The sequence below is a fragment of the Lathamus discolor genome, chromosome 14 (assembly GCF_037157495.1).
Source record: "Lathamus discolor isolate bLatDis1 chromosome 14, bLatDis1.hap1, whole genome shotgun sequence".
Taxonomy (NCBI): Eukaryota; Metazoa; Chordata; class Aves; order Psittaciformes; family Psittacidae; genus Lathamus; species Lathamus discolor.
In genome coordinates, this window is record NC_088897.1 from 2,664,533 (window position 1) to 2,682,003 (window position 17,471).

General features: G+C 37.3%; 1 protein-coding gene across 3 annotated transcripts in view; it reads left to right on the forward strand.

Annotated features, from left to right (window-relative positions):
- Nucleotides 1-17,471, forward strand: part of USP32 (ubiquitin specific peptidase 32) — a 74,361-nt gene that overhangs the window by 36,599 nt on the left and 20,291 nt on the right. For 2 of the 3 annotated variants that reach the window (XM_065694541.1, XM_065694542.1), the window contains exons 6-15: nt 4,249-4,380; nt 5,808-5,915; nt 6,683-6,798; nt 7,183-7,245; nt 9,121-9,204; nt 11,568-11,629; nt 11,748-11,850; nt 13,608-13,800; nt 14,937-15,106; nt 15,819-15,959. In XM_065694541.1, the coding sequence (XP_065550613.1) occupies nt 4,249-4,380; nt 5,808-5,915; nt 6,683-6,798; nt 7,183-7,245; nt 9,121-9,204; nt 11,568-11,629; nt 11,748-11,850; nt 13,608-13,800; nt 14,937-15,106; nt 15,819-15,959 (1,172 nt within the window). The remainder of the gene's footprint in view (nt 1-4,248; nt 4,381-5,807; nt 5,916-6,682; nt 6,799-7,182; nt 7,246-9,120; nt 9,205-11,567; nt 11,630-11,747; nt 11,851-13,607; nt 13,801-14,936; nt 15,107-15,818; nt 15,960-17,471) is intronic. The other variant, XM_065694543.1, reaches the window with a different exon arrangement.

A 17,471-nucleotide genomic window follows, 5' to 3' on the forward strand; every position in this document is an offset into this window, starting at 1 on the left:
CAGTTTCTCAGATGCGTCTTTTTACTGAGGGTGTTTACTTGTCCTTCCTTTACAATAGGAAACTTGTGGTGTGCTTGACATTATCATTCTTTGAATTATCCTTGTCTCGTTTTAGAGAATTGAGCTAAGAAACACTATTCATGATTATTCGTGATCAGCTCTGAAAGGCTTTCATATTTTTAATGGACAAGGGATGAGTGATATATAAAATAGCACATGGTAGTAATGTGGTAGTATATGGTGAAGTTTCACAGATGTGTAATACCTCTGTGTGAGCTGAAATAATCAGATCATGTTTCTAATTGACAAAAATGAATGCTTACTTGCCTAGAAAGCCAGGCTGTTCTGATGGTTTGGACTACATTGCATAGATGTATGAGGTACACTTCTAAATATAATCAGAGGTTATTTAAGATTTGGACTGCTGAATGGGAGCCCAGTTCACACTTCTGATGGGATTTGAGCAGGGATCAGGAGAAAAAACCTGTACTTTGAAAAGGTAAAATCCTTTTTATGAATGTTCTTTAGAGCGCACCATTTTTTTTCATACACATCAGTATGTTTGGCTAATAAGTGCAGTCTGCTTTTGTCAGGCTTCATTTAAACTTCACTACCAAATATGATTATATGTATACATCATATATTGCAAGAGATTTCTTTTAGTTTATTTTTATGGAGGGGTAGATGGTGCACAAGATATCCCAAGACTGATTTACAAGATTATGTGCCAAAAATCACTCTGGAGAAATCAAATTCTGTAAGAGCTGGCTTTTCAGCTGCAGAATTACTCTTTCATGTGTGCTGTGATCCAATAAATCCTTCTGTATTTTATGTAAGTGAAACCATTGCAGTGAGCTGCAATTCAGTTAGTTGTTACTTTGAGTGAAAAGTATTCTTTTGTCACATTTTTACTTGTATTCCACCTTACTTGTGTAAGTCTCATCAGTACAAACAACATTATTAACCACTTTCTCAGTTTCACTTTCTAAAACGTTCAGCTCTTATGCAGGAGATCAATAGCCTGGACCTGCCTTGGCTGTAACATCAATGTAGCATTTATACCAATACTCACCAGCTATTCTTTGTCTTTTAAATGACCATGTTATTTCAACCACTGCTGGCCAGAACTGCAGATAAGATGCTTTCTGATAACCTTTCTTGTCTGAGATTAAAATAATAAACCAATAAAGTTAGCACTGTAAAAACCATCTGTGAAGTACAGTTTAAAAACTGGAGCACAAATAGCTTCTCCTGTAGATTTGGAGGATGCTCTACTTGGCCAGAGACCCTGGCTTACAGTTCTTAATTATTATAAAGAAATAATACACCTGCCATTAAAGCTGGTTTCTGCAGATTTACTCTTCAGTAAAGACAATGTGAACTTCTGTTGTTCTGGATATTCTTAATGTTACATTATTTCACGAATGGAGTGCAAAGTAGCACATTTGTTATTCTTCCCAGTCACAAAGGTAGATTAAAAAGAAACTGATTTACATGCATATGCTCAAGAGAGTTAGCATAATGCTTTTGTGTTTGCTAATGAGAGCAATGATGTGTATGTGCAATTCCTCTAAATGCCAGTACAAACTTGCCCTTTATGTGCAGTTGTTTAGGTAGTACAATAGTACAGTAATTCTCTTCATGTGCTTATGGTTCTGTCTCATAAAGTGGCTTATGCCTTTATTATTTTACTTTGTGTTGATTTCTGTTCTTGGAACTCCACAAATGTACTTTTTCTTGGATTTCCTGCAGAATACTGGTGCTCTAGTCCTCATGTCATGTCTTGTGAGCTCTTTCTTATCAGTACTGTAGCACCCTGGTACCTGCAGAGGCAATAAGACTGAGGGAGAGTGCATTTTGTTTGGTAGATTTGCCCCCATCTGTTGATACGTTGCCATTATGGGGCATGTATGTTGTTACATCATGACATCCCTCTATGTCTTCGAACATACCAGATGCAGTGCAGTTCAGTATCACCTGACTGCTCAGTTTAGGATTGTGAAGCTGCTTACATCTGTGCCAGTCCAAAGCACCTATGATATTTCTGTGTGCTGATCTTCAAAGAAATAACTACTCCATTTCTCTTCCTTGATATCTAGTAGAATAACACTCGTTTATATTTCTAGATTACTGCTCCCTTATGGATTTGGTACAGACCTCTTAGTAGGGCCTGTAGTGATAGGACGAGGGGTAATAGTTTTTAACTAAAAGAAGGTAGATTGAGACTAGATGATGAGGGCGGTGCAACACTGAACCAGGTTGTCCAGAGAGGCAGTAGATGCCCCATCCCTGGACATGTTCAAGATCAGGTTGGACGGAGTTTGAGAAACCTGATCTAATTGAAGATGTCCCTGTTCACTGCAGGGGGTTGGAACCAGGTGATCTTTGAGGTCCCTTCACACCCAAATGACTTTATGGTTACAACACAACCAAGAGCCAGGAGGTGGTAAGCCAGATAAAGGAATTGATCCATATAGGAAGGAGAGGAAGAAGAGAAGGGAAAAATCAGTTTAGTTTTATTTTTGGATCAGTTCTCTTATCTCACTTACTATTATAGATGCACAATAGCTGATAATGATGCAAGTGAGGATGCTGCACCCATACCTGGGGTTAAGGGGGAAGGCAGACTTCTTCTTTTCAGCCTGAAGTTGGGTTAGTTTAATGTGGCCCTGGAACTGCAGCTTTGGTGTGTATGTTCTGTATGCTACTGTATGGTCTGTCTAGTAATTGTACTGACTGCACAAAGGAAAAGGAGGACATGTTTTTACTGATCTTACTTTTCTAGTTAGCCTGTCCAAAAATACTTTACAGGAAGATGTAAATCCTGTGCACTCTTCCAACAGCATGGAAAGATTCATTCAGACATGACTCTTTTGTTAGAATTTTTCCAAACTTTCTGCTGCTGAGAGCAAGATACTGCGTAAGTTTTGATGCGTTATATGATGTGCCTGCTGAGTAGTTACTGCTAATTCATGCTTAGTATAGGTTACCTGAGTTACTATTCTGAGCAAGTTACTACTACTTATGACAGAAATAGGAAAAGAAATCAATAGTTTCAATTTGTCATATAACTTCTTTGGGTTCTCTTCTCTTCTTAAGCCTTACAGGATTATTATTGTTTCTGTTGACTAAACCAGGCCAAATAGCTCAAGTTAAACCTATTAGAAAGCTGGCGTGGATTTAAAGGCTCAGAACCATCTGGGAATGGGATCACACATAGTGGTTTCTTAATATAGACAGCTTTGTCATTACATATCTATTTGAGAACCAATTAATTTGTAGTGACCTAAAGCAGTGTTGTGACACACTTGCATATGTAAAAAGGTTAAAATTGTTGTTGAGCAGAAACTGAATGTTTATCTATCTATATATTTTATTTCCAAGGATAAAACATAGAGACCAAAATTTGTATAGAAGGTTCTGAAAGAAAACACAAGTTCTTCCTCTGTCTTTGTTCTCCTTTGCCTAGCACCTTGCTTTACTCAGTTTGGGAGTTTGGTTTTTTGTCCTCACTTCTGTAAATTTACTTGTAAGTTCCTCTGTTTAAAGTATCTTCTAGGTTTGCATTTCACTCCGCAATGTTGACTGGGTTCCTGAGTGCATCTGTAGTGTAAAAGTAAAGTGAAACAAATGTGTTTTATATTTAGAAAAAGTTAATGATGTGATGCAGTGTTTAAAAGTCACATTAAAATTTAGCATTGTTACTGTCTAAGAAGACTAAAACTTGCAAACAGGAATTTTTCAAGAGCAGCCAAGTACTATTTTTATATGTATATATATATATATACATACATACATACATATATATATATATATATATATATATATATATATATATATATGGATGCTTTGCATCCTTTTAGAGGATTTAAGTACTAGATACCATGGAAAATAAGGTACTGCATATGTAATCTGCCTGTTCTATTCACCAAGAAGAAATAAGTGAAAATTAAGAGACTGCTGTAGCCTTTAGCAGTGGGGAAAGGTTCATTTCTATATCTCTAAACACTTGTGGGTTATTGATGGGAATTCCTAGATGGTGACATGATTCTGTAGATAAAGAAGGTAAAATTGGATCTTTATTTCTCTATTGCTCATATTTTTAATGTTTGTAAGCAGGAGTTGAGCATTAAAAAATGAACATTACTTCTTGTTGTGACAAAATAATGCTGCATTTTTATTTGGTGCTGAATTCTAACATGGTCTAGATATTACCAACAATTCCTTTTATTTTTATTGCTTATACAGTGGAAGAATCTGACATCATCGATCTCGAAAAACGATACTGGCTGCTAAAAGCTCAGTCAAGAACTGGACGTTTTGATTTAGAAACGTTTGCCCCCTTAGTTTCCCCTCCTATTCATCCATCTCTGAGTGAAGGTATGGAATTCAATCAAACCTGTGAGGAGCTGATGTTGCTGAGGTGTTCAGTACCTGATGGTCTACTGACATGCACATTTTATGGCTTTAAAAGTGGACCTATATAAAAATGTATTTTAAGCTTAAACTAGAGAAATTTGTTCCACTGAATTCTGAATGTTTGCGGAGCAGAAAAGATGCCTGAGAAATCTCTATTTGTCGGGAAATCTGGAATGACAAAGGAAGCGATGTGTGTTGCATTGTTCTTAGTTTTCAGGAAATATGTCAAACTTTATGTATAATTTGCCCAGAGATTGTTTAAATTTTTTCACTGTGCTCCTTAATGACAAGATATACTCTTGTCCCTGAATGAGATAAAATAGGAGACCATTCTTAAACTGATAAATGTGAGTTTCATCTATTAAATGAGAATTCAGCATGCAGGTCAGAAGCTGTATCATGCAGTCAAAGTCTACCCGAACACTGGAAGTGAAGGAAGATTTTGTTCAAAAGAGTTGGTCAGGAGATTCGTGTGTTGCAGCTTAGCCATTAATAACCATGCTGGTCTTTCAAGTTGAAGCCACTCTGGTAATAAGTGGAGGTTGCAACTGTCTAATTGCCATTTACTGCACAGTATAAGGACATTAAGTAATGTTCTACTTGTGTGCTAGTACTTGTCTGCTGTCCTAGACTGACAATTTTTTACCACCAAATGGTCAGCTTTACTGACAAGTGGCAACACTAAGTAAAAAATGGGAAATTCATCTGCAGTGGATGCAAGCTGTTAAAACACCAGAATTTATGTTCAATAGGGATATTTCCCCACGTCCATTTGCTTGGAAGTGTGTTTTATCTACTTAGTGATATAAATTTATGCAGCTGCTATGGGGAAACTCCAGTGGTTTCTGGTCATTTAATATATCTTTTGTGGGTAGTGCAACTGAGCCATTTGCACAAAGAGAAAAAAATGATTATTGGACAAAAAAAAGTTATATGTGCTGAATGAATAGAACTCTCAAATCATTCGAAGGCTGGTAACTGAAACTCCTAACTCACTCATGGCAAAACATGCAACGTTAGTCATTGAGTTTTGTTTCTATCAGACACTGTGAAAAGTGAAAGCATCTTGCATCCGAGTACCTTTGCCATCTTGTTCCTTGCTTGTCCTGCCCATGCTGGGGCAGGTGGATGCTCTATAAATCAGTCATTACAAGGGAAGTGTGAGAATATGGCTACAGTTCAGAATTCTTGATACAAGAGTGATCTAACTCACTTTTAAAATGGTCTTAGTAGGGCTTAATTACCTTTTTTATGCTTAGAGTTGTAATCATAAGTGTTTGTATTTCTCCTTGCAAATGTTAACCGTTAACCCTCCATGTAAATGCTATGTATGAGTGTCAGCTCTGCCAGCCACATGCTGTAACAAGAGATGCTTTTGTGGTTTGCAGGTTTATTTAATGCTTTTGATGAAAACCGGGACAATCACATAGATTTTAAAGAAATTTCCTGTGGGCTCTCAGCATGTTGCAGGGGACCCTTGGCAGAAAGGCAGAAGTGTAAGTATGAAAAGTGTTAACTTTATTTTAGAGAAGCTTTTCAGTTTGAGCAGTGAAGTTCAGTTGTTTCCACGTGTTTAGAATTTTTCCATCGGATAAGTGTGAGGCAGGCTACAGAAGTTAAAAAATGAAAGGAATTCTAATTATTAAGGGTTCATTTTATAAAGGATGATTAAACCTGATTCTGTATATTTTATTGCTTACCCATAGCTTCATATAAATTATCAACCTGTTTGGGGGGAAGAGATTAAAATTCACAAGTTATTTTTCAGTGTTCTGCGTTATGATGCAGAAATGTGAATCTCAGTAAAGGAAATGCAAGCACATATTCATTAGATATAATACAAACCAATTCTCCTATGTGATTGTTCTGTGGTAAATAGCATGTTCTGGCTTATTGACTGTCCAGTTTTAAGCTGTCTCCTTGCAAGGTTCTTGTGTTTTGAAATACCTTTGTTCCATACTTTTCCAAAGCCCTCTTGCTGCAGCTTAAAGGCTATCATTCCCTGGAAATTTCTGGATGCACATATGTTCCCTTCTATGTCACATCAGAAAACACAGCACAGAATTGCAAGAATCTAGATTTCAGTTTATTAAACACAGCTGCTCCATTTCCTCACTACTACACATGCATCCTGCCTCATCAAAACTGTCAGCACTAAATCAGGTTCTTGTGACTCTGCAGACTTACATTCTGCAAGGGAGGCGTGGAAAATAATAGTTGCTGAGTAGTTATAACATAGAAAAGTAATTTCCTTTTCTCTCAGTTTGCTTCAAGGTTTTTGACATTGACCGAGATGGTGTGTTGTCTCGCACTGAACTTAAAGAAATGGTGGTTGCACTTTTAGAGGTCTGGAAAGACAACCGTACTGATAAAATACCTGTAAGTTCTATTTGGGGTTTTTATTCAGTTGCTTCTCTTTCTTAAAATCATCCTTCAAAAGTAGGAATGGGAATGTTGTTTGAACATGGTTTCAGTGGAACACAGGCTTCCTTGAACTACTCACCTTAGTGGAGGGGTATTGATGATTGGGTGTAACTTACCTTGTGTAACTCTGACCAAAGCAGAATGGTGTGACTGTAATGTACGTTCTTTCATATAAAGAAGCCTTAGGTACAAAAGTACAACTGTCTGGAATCACTCAGTTGTGAATTACATTGGACGAATCATCTCCATTTCTTATTTGTATTTTTATTCTGAAGACATGCAGCTCCAGGGATTGCTGTGGGAATTTAACTCTCTTTTGTAATCCTTTTGTTTGTTAAGGAATTGAACATGGATTTGTCTGAAATTGTAGAAGATATTTTGAATATGCATGATAACACAAAGGTAGGAATTTGCAGTTCTTTCCATGTCGTTTTTATACCCTGGCCTCTTCAGTTTATTTACAGGAAAGAAAGTAAAATCTTACGCTTTCTTTAAAGCAGAGACGTGTCAATAAAAGACACTCTCAAGAAATGTCATTTTTCCATTAAATTTTACCCATTGTTCTGTGAGAGAAAGAACATGTTTGAATTTTATAAACCATCTTTTATATATGAAGCTCAACCAAAAATACATGACCAACAAAATCAATTTGAATCATACCCATTCTGTTTGCAAGGCTTTGCTGTGAAAAATTGATACCAGTTTTAAATCTAATGCTTGACTTTTGTTCTGGAGAAGTTGTTCTTTGGTTTCGTGTTATAAATGATACTGTGAGGAAAGAGGGGCAGTGCATTAGTGTGTCTTATATTTTATGCTGTGGAAGACACATTCTCCTCCTGTGCTAGAACAGAGTTGTATTAATTCAGTAATAAGTTATGCATTATCATTATCAGACTACTTTGCTTGCAATAATATTGTATACAACCAGTGAACTATATACCAGCAGTATTGTTTCAGAGCTAAGTATTCATGAAACTGTGGAGGCATCCGTCATGACTGTCATGACACACAGCAAAAAGCCTGAGTAGTTTATATTGTGCTTTATAGTTGGCTGTGTGTAAATCTTTAATTATATTCTTGCTTTTTCGAGATGGGCACTATCATCTGCAAACAATAGAGAGGAAGTTGTTTCCATTATTTCATCTTTCGCTTCACTAATTAGGAAGAGTGTCTGGAAGCTATAAATAATTCAATAAAAACCATAAAGAATGCCTAGAAATACTTAATTACTTGTTTTAATATTCGCCTTGCCTGCTTGTACTCCAACAAAGTGGTAGGCAAATGTTTTCATTCTTCTGTTACCAAAGCAGTAGAAATTGCAGCTTCACTGAGCTCGCTCTTTCATCCTTTACAGGCTTTAGTGTTTGCTTTTTTCAGAAGGGTACTTTATAAGCGTGTTGCAGTCTTGCTTCCACAAAGAGTTAAAGAAACTCTCTAAGTCTTCAGTATATCTTTAATAGTTGCATCATGGATATGGTGCTGAAAGAGCTGATGGTGCAGTAATTACATAAATTATTTAAACTCTTTTCGTATGTTAGATTTGACCTATATGAACTCTGGAGGAAATGGTGTGTAAGAAGAGGCAGAGTAACTGCCACTGCTGTAAAAGTGGCTCTGAATGATAGTACAATATAAGAAATTCAGATTGATCCTATCACTGAACTGATGAAAATCAGAAGTTCCACTGACATTGGTCAGTGTTATGCTACTGTAACTTTGCAAGTGGTTAAGAATTAATAGGACTTGTGTTGTAAGGTAAGGTCATAAGGACTCGATAATCCAAAATAGTTTTTCCCAAGCCACAAAGGAGCATGGAGTTCTGAATGGATGCAAATATCTCTATGTGCAGAGGTTGTTTGGACTATCAAAGTCCTAGCTTGTCTTAATCTTGTCAGGGCAATCACGTTGTAGGACGCAAAACCAGTCACATGCTGCTGCTGCTGGTTTCATGGTTTGAGAAAATATGACTACTGCAGTTGAGCATAAATACTAACTCTGAAAAGTGGAGAGGAGGAGCAAAGGTTACATACTGTGTATAGTTCATCCTTTGTACTCTCAAAGCTTTTTGGTTCTCTCTGTTATAGGTTGCCTATGTTATGCTAAAACTGCATTTTTCTTTGATTGCATCAAATTTTATTAGCAGAGTGGTAGATGCTAATTTCTATCAACTCGCTGGATTTGTCATTCCTGGTATGACACATTTAATGAGCAGTGTAATAGAAATAGGTTAATGGTTTGGTTTTTCCTTCCCATTTCCTTCTCCTGCCTTTATCTAAGCTGGGACACCTCACTCTGGAGGACTACCAGATATGGAGTGTGAAGAGTGCACTTGCCAATGAATTTCTAAATCTGCTTTTTCAGGTATGTTTAGAGTCAATTTAAACTCAAAAATTATGACAAATAATTCATAAGCTTTTTGCGTGGCCACAAAGTGCAGTGGCAGCATTTTTGTCACCATGCTTACTGTTTTGTCTCTTGCAGTAAGTCGTGTGGGTTTGCAATTGTGCATTACCTTGACAGAATGATTCTCTATTTGATTATTATTCTTTTTAGTGTATGGAGATGCCTGATTTGTTAAAATGAACATAGGCTACTGTTTATGCAGTGAAATTTCAAGTGTATCAGCAGTTACGTTTTCCATTAGAAAAAGGCTGTTCTTGACCAGTTCTTGCAAATCTTTGCTGAGAAAGTGACACAAGGCATGAGAAAAGGTACTGCTGACTATTTGCAACCACTTTCCCTTTATGTTTTCTGTTAAGGCCTTCTAAGAAACCTTTCATTGCTTTCTTAATGAAGCAGTCCTTGAAAGCTGTGATATCATATCAGTATTGTGTTGCAGAAGCTGAGGATTAACTGTGTACTGAGTTTGGTTTTAATTGAGCTCGAATTGGATTTTCATAATTTATTCATGTTTTAACACTGGCTCACTTTGTGCAGAAAATAAACCCCTAAGAGTATTTTCATTCCCTGCAGTTCGTTCGTTACCCATTTGCTGTAGATACTGATACTTGAAGTAATAGTAATCCGAATGGAGCCTTGAGGATTTGCCCCAATTTTACATTCACCTCCAGCCGATATGACAGTCTCACCTCTTCCCAGGAATATCGGGGAGAACCAGTGGGCTCTGTTCTCATCTTACCAGTGAAGCTTAAATAGTTACAGGGTCAGATTGTAGCAGAAACATATTTCATCAGAGAGAATCTGTGTGGCTTTTACAGTAAGAGTGGTTGCACACAACTCATTGTCCTGGTTATGGCCCCATATTTTGAAGTATACTTTTCCAAGAACTTCAGGGCAACTGAGGGAGAGTATTCTGAGGCCATCAACACCACCACAGCTGAAAAGAATAAAATCAGAAAGTTCTGCAGATTCTTTATGTCTCTGATTGCATCAGGTTTTGCTTACATTGCAACCTTCTCAAGATGGGCTGTCTTTATTTTTGTACTGTCTAGCATTAAAATATCCTACTATAAGTTAATATTCATGAACTGACAAATACCTGAGCAAGACTGAAATAGAAATAACGAACACTTCATGATAATCATCATTAAAAGAAATACATTAAGTGTAGCATCTGCTGATAAACCTATGAGGCACCCTCATCTCATGCTGCAGGCTCCATAATACACACACAGGGGACAGAGTCTGTCATTGATTTGTCTGGGCATCTATAAGCTGTCATGAGCTTTTGTGTCTCATCTGCAGACAGAAAAGCTGAGTAGTCTGAGTGGAGCGCCCTGGAAAGCTTGTCAACAAATTGGTTTGTTTGCAGCAGGGTTAGTTTAGAGGAAGAATCTGATACTGGCACAGTGCTCCATGAGTTTAAAAAGAAACACTGGAACCAGCTGTGTTGTGTGTGCTGCAAAATCTGATGCTTCCCAGCAGCGAATGGCCTTTGTTGTATTCAGAATGTGAAATGGTCTCTCACACTGTAGTATAAATTTAAATAAGATATCTCACCAGTCATTAGAAATCTCCAGCTGAGACGCAAATTGATACCCTCCAAAGAGACATAAGGAAAAGACTATAAATCATGTTATGAGTAGCAGCCCATTTGAGAACTGTCTCGCAGACGAGACAGCTGACCCTCCTCCTGCAATGGGAAACAAAGGCTCCTGCAGAGTCTGTTCCTCTCTGCTCAGCGCTCCCAGCCGCATGCCTTGTGGTAGGGAGCTGCTGGGAGAGCCCAGCGGAGATGTGCTCATTGCAGCAAGGCCGGGATGGTTTTCCTAGGAAGAGAGGAGTAAAATATTAGCCATCTGGGGCTGCTGTCCTGTCCTTGGGATAAAATCTTCACTTTCCATTTTGCTTTTTTTTAACCTTTCGCTTATCTTCTTCCAGTCACTTGCATTCCTCGCGTTCCTCATTCCCTCTGTCCAGTACATACAGACACTTTAACTTGTATATCTGATCCATGTCAGTTCCTGTGATCTTTTGTAGCATGCGCTTCAGCCCTGAAAATCCTGAAAATTAGATTTCTGTTCACCTTAATTTGTTGTAGGGCATTTGTCATTCTTGGCTTCTTCATCTTAACAGTGGGAACAGGTTGTGAATCTCATAGCTCACAATACTGCTTTTTTAGTGATTTGTTCAATTTTAGGTAGTCTTGCTACATGATTCAAAAGAATTTTCAGTAAAATCTCATTAAAGCTGTTCTATTCTTTCATTTGCCCAATGCTTTCATACTGGTTTGGTTCTTAATAACAATTACTTTCTTCTTCCAGGTGTGTCATATAGTTTTGGGGCTACGACCTGCCACTCCAGAAGAGGAAGGGCAGATTATTAGGTACATGTTTTGCTCAGAATTTTAAATGGGTTTCAGAATCACCTTTTAGTACTTTTCAAAAGGACTGCAATTTCCCTGTTCCAGCTGGTGCTTCATGTTGTTCATTCTTTATGTGCAGGGGCTGGTTAGAAAGAGAAAGCAGGTACGGCCTTCAGCCAGGGCACAACTGGTTTCTTATTGCAATGCCATGGTGGCATCAGTGGAAAGAATATGTCAAATATGTAAGTATAATAATAATAGTGTACTGAATAAGTGATTTCTCTAAACCTGTGAATGTGTGGATGGAAAAAACAGCATGGAGCAAATGACTGCTTAACCAATAATGCTCGAAATGAAGCATCTTCTGTCTCATAGTGGCAAAGAATTGTTTTGCTGAATCACTGCCACATGGTGAGATTTTCAATGTAATTTCATTAACCTGTCATCTCTTTCTGTGCTTCACTTCATCATTCCTGCATGTCAAAATATTGTTTGAATAAAAGCATACTCTCACAATAGTACTTCTCTTAAGTCTTTGGATGCATTTGATAATAAAGCTGTATTGGTTCTGACTTTGCTTGGGCCACAGATACACACTTGTGCGTTTTCTGGACAGAGGAGGGAATTGTCATACTTGGTTTATAGGCAATGATGAAAAGTAGCCCAGTACCTGATGGTGATAGGGGGGTCCTACTAAAACCTTGTAGGTACGGAGTGCTCTTTAATACCCTCCAACTTAAACTTTCAAGTTAAAGCATCACTCTGATTTTTTACAAAAGAAATCATATTTAATAAATTTAGTAACACTTACTTGAGGTGGAGATAAATATTCTTTGCAGGTTACACGAAAATAAACTGCTTCTCAGAAGAGTTTGATATAGTGATAATCATCAAAGTATTTGAGTTGTTTTATAAATACAAATAACTAAAAATAGTCAGAAAATGCAACTTATGCATTAAATAACAATGCAATTACAGTTGTTCTTTATGCACAATGAATTGGACAAATGATGGCTTAAATGCCTGAAATAATAGATAAGATGATCCTTGTCATACTGTAAGTGCTCAGAGGTGCACAAAATCTCGTACCGAATCCTTTGCATAATAGCACGATGCCATTAGTCATCCTGTCAGCCTCTCAGCAAAGAGAACACTTGGAATTTCCATGAAACTCTATAAACGATTACTGTAATTCCAACATATATTTTAGTCTCATTTTTATACTTTTAGCTGTACTGCACAGTTTGTCATTTGAGAGAATATTATCTTTAGTGATGTGGTAAATAGGGGACAACATAAGACAGGAAAAAACCCTTTTTCCAGTGATGTTCGATACGTGGATTTTCTTTTTTCCTCTCTAAGGCTCAGTGAGGCTCCCTTTTTCTTCTGTTTTGTCATTTATTGCCATTTCATGTTGTGATTGGTGCTGTAAATTGATTGAGATTCTTCTTGCATCTTGTCTGTACTGGTTAAGTTACACTTTTGGAGGGCTGCAGATCTTTTTCTCTCCCTTTATCTTGCCTCATTTTGAGCGAGGTTGCCCTTGCAGTGCTGTTTCCCCAAAGGAAACAAGGGAACTTTGTTTCAAAACAAAGTTAGGGACAGCTAAATTGTTGCAGGTTTGGAGAATGAATGTTTTTGTTGTTGTGTTGCTGTTCTCATTTAACCATATGAAATTCAACAAGGACAAATCTTCATCTGTTTGTGGACTGTAATTACAGCTCTCTAAAATGGCTGTCTTTTCATGGATTGAGATAGAGGAAATAATTCTGTTATTTTGCAATTTTTATGTTCTACAGAAGAGTTGATTCCATTGGTTTAACCATTTTGGCTGTTTGCTTCTGCACATGTAGAATTTTACTTTGTTTTTTCTATAAAGCTCATTTGGGATATGCAGAAGTGATCACACAGCTGTGAATTTTGGTGCTTGGTTTGGCTGATGCTAAACGTCTTTGATACTGGCTTATCATTAACTTCTCTACTTGCCTACCAATTTTAGGATGCAAACCCTGTTGTGATAGAGCCTTCGTCTGTCTTGAGTGGAGGTAAGAATTCACTCATAGCTGCTGCAGCCAATGCTTCAGAACAGGGAGAAGACAAAATGGGAGGTCTTAATTACTTCAGTGCAACAGAAGAAAAGTGTTCAGATAATATTTCTACTGCATCAGAAGCCTCAGAGACTACTAGCAGCAGTAAGCATAACATCTTATTTCCTTGGAGGTTTAATGTAGAGCAGGTTTTGAGAAAACTACATACTGCATGGATTCCTTCAGGTGAAGATAGCAGTTTAGATTGCAGAAGTGGCTTACGCATGGACATTGGTGAATTACAGAGTTTTTCAGTCTGTGGTGGATAAGAAACAGCCGTGTTAAAACAGCAGTTCATCTGTTACGTTATGATTAGTTTCTAGAATTGTTTCAAGATTTACAAGTTTTTTGTCCTAGCATTTATTTTCTGAGTGGACTTTTTGTCCCCTCTTCACATAAAGTTGTTTCTAGCTCATACCCAGCTGGTATTATAGTGTCTTGCAATGGCATGACCTCAGATAATAGACAGAGGAAAGAAGCAAAAAAAAAGTTAGGAAAAGCACACTTAGAGTTTAACAGGACGTGATCCAAATGTGTTTGCAGATTTTAGGAGCCATCTTTGTGAAAGAAGAGATTTTAGTGATAATTTTCAGTCAGTTCTTGTGAGAATTTGAGATTTATCTTTATGAGGCAGCTGAATGTCCATTTTAAGTAGATAAATTACTGGGGCTGTTTGGTGTGGGGGTGAGGGGAGATGGACAAAGGGCAGGAAAGGAGACAAGTTTTAGGTTAAAGGTTCTTTTTTTCTTCTGTTTAGTGTTCTGTATCATAACCAAAGGAGATTCTGTGAGATAAAAACATTTGCCTTTTCGAAGAGAAAAACTAAAAATAAGTTGTTGCATATATGTATATATATGTGTATATATATATATTCGGTTATGCATGTAAGATTTTCAGGAGCTTGATACTCAAACATCCAGACAACATGCAAATGCTAAACACATTTACTCACACAAACCTAGTTAGGCTGTTTCAAACCAGTATTTGTGTAAGTATCTGGTTTGGTATTTGGATCTTGTACATCTTCTTCTTTTCTGAGAGTAACAGCATATTTGTCACTGCAGTTTGGAAGGGTTGCATGTTTTACTGAAGTATGAAGGATAAAAGCTTCATCAACAGCCTTCTTTAAAAACAAACAAAAAAGGGTACAAGTGTTTAACTCATTCCTTTATGGTTTATGGAATCATGAACTGAAATTGAGTTTTTTGGGTTTGTTTTTTTTCTCCTATATTGCATTACAGATAATCTTCACCCTGGCACACCAGGGACTGATTTTGCTAGGCAGCATAATACTTCGGACAATAATAACCAGTGTTTCCTTGGAACCAATGGGAATAATTTGCTACAGCTTAATCCTCAGAAGCCAGGAGCTATTGATAACCAACCCCTAGTAACACAAGAACCAGTGAAGGTAAATGCATTGGAGTCATGTGAATATAGGAAAAATACCTTTTAGCATCCTTTCATCACAGCCTTTTATTTCTTTCTTGCTTTCAGCTAGCGGCCTAATTCTGAATTAACACTGCTTTGTCATGTAACAAAATTTGGGTTTCTTACTGTTACTTTAAGAGGAGAAAAATGCGTTATACTTCTGAGGCTACAATAAAGTTCTGTGTAAGAAGAGAATCATTCAAAATGTTCTCAAATGAAACTCAAAAATTAAACACAATTTTCAGTATTGAAATATTTTAATAATTGAACACTTTAGTGCTTTCAATATGAGTTTATGGCTGTTGCTTAAGCCCAGAATATAGGTAACAAAATAGTAAAGCAAAACTGACAGTTGTTCCAGTATTCATGCAAGCAGAATGTAAAACACAGACCAGCACCATCAGTGATGAGCAGGATTGCATTTCTGTGTGCAGTTGTCAGTGTAAGTGACACAAGAGAGAAACGTATTATGGGTTTTATACTGGACAGCTTTTTAGAGAAAGTAAATAGTGAAACCTGAGTGTTAATTATTGTTACATTTCTATACCAGCTTTCAGTGTGAAGAGCAGTTGCTAATTACTACTTAAAAGTTGTTTTAATAATTACAAAGTGCTGTGTGTTTGTGAACTAAAATTGTAGCTATGTACTGGTTTTTCCACTTAAAATTTGACAGCATCCCTTTTTGTTTCAAGGCTGCATCATTAACAATGGAGGGTGGAAGACTAAAACGATCTCCACAATTGATTGAAGGAAAGGACTACGTAATGGTACCAGAGCCAGTTTGGAGAGCACTTTACCACTGGTATGGAGCGAATCTGTCCTTGCCCAGGCCGGTAAGTTGTGATTATAGACACAGTTTACTTGCCATAGCCACCAAGATAATGTAAACAGCCTGATGTGTCTGAGGTCTGCCAGTTGCACAAGGTAGTCTTTTATGGTCATCTCTTACATCATCCAGAATGGATAGTGTAAATGAAAAGCCTTGAAGAGCAAGCTGGGGAAAAGCAGTCTCAGAAATGGAGATGGATAGAAAGCTGTGGATATGTACCACAAGGTTTGTACCACAATCCCCAGGAGATACTGCAGCAGGGCAGAAGTGGTGCTCAACTGATCATGATTACTAAAGCAGGATAAGTAAGCTTGAGATCAGATTAAAAGACTTGGCATCAAAACACTCATCTTTAAAAGCGAAGGTCTGCAAAACCACTGAAATTGAAAGTGGGGCACCTGCAGTGTTTGAAAATGCATCTCTCTTAAATTTCATGAAGTGGGGAGGAAGGGAACAGTTGCTGTCCTTCGAGTTCAGTGTCATAGAAAGCACAATGAGCGAGATTTGGTGAAGACCTAAAAAGCAGAAAGCAATAGGTGATCCCGGTGACCAAAACCAGGCAACAGTTATTCTTTGTCAGAATTGTTGCTCAGAAGCAACAGTTGTTTGCAGGAAAGTTTAGTTAAAAAAAGAAAAAACCCTTGAACTGAAATGGCTTTTTATGACTGACACTGATTTTCCTATGTTCAAGCTGTAGTATCTTTAATTAACAATTAATTTTAGGCACAATGCAGAATGTATTGCAGAATATAATGTTCAGATGTGAAAGTGCTGTATATTAAGTGGAATTGACCAAGTGGACTCATAATCAGTCTGTGTTATCCCAGTGAGTTTCTGGGTTTTTTTTTGGTTGCAGTTAAAACAGTAACAAGATTGCTGATGGAGAAGCAGTAATTACACAGCAATAGCCAATGTTGAATCATACCATTTACTCACAATTTATTGAGCCGTCTCTCTGTTTCTCTATGTGTAATATTGCAAAATGATTAACAGGTCATAATCATTTGGAGCTAAAGCTGGCATGCCTTGAATTATTAATGTTGAATTTGTCAAAGCCAGGCTGATCTTAGAGGCAGGAGAAATGGAAGTAATTTGGTTTGTTCATTTAAAAACACTGGAAACTTCCTTCAGTTTCTGTTGAGGATATTGATTCCATGTAGTGGTTGGTTTATTCTGTGTCAGGTAGCCTCTTACAGGAGCTACACTGAAAAAAAAAGAAAGGAAGTTAAGGGATTTTTTGATGGTAACAATAGAGATTAAGTGGTTGGTGTCACAAATATTCAGTGTCACAATTGGGAGGGAATTAGCTGTGTGACTTTTGATGATTTGGTCTGTTAGCTGTAATACTGGCAATTATTTTACTGTGAAAAATCACTGGCTTCTGTTACCCTCCTCCCACATCTTCTCCATGGAAACGAACACCTTTCATGATCCAGAAAAGGCCGTATCTCTTTATACACGAACAGATGTGATTTTGTGATGGGGTCATTTGGAAAAGAGAATTCTGTTCGGAATG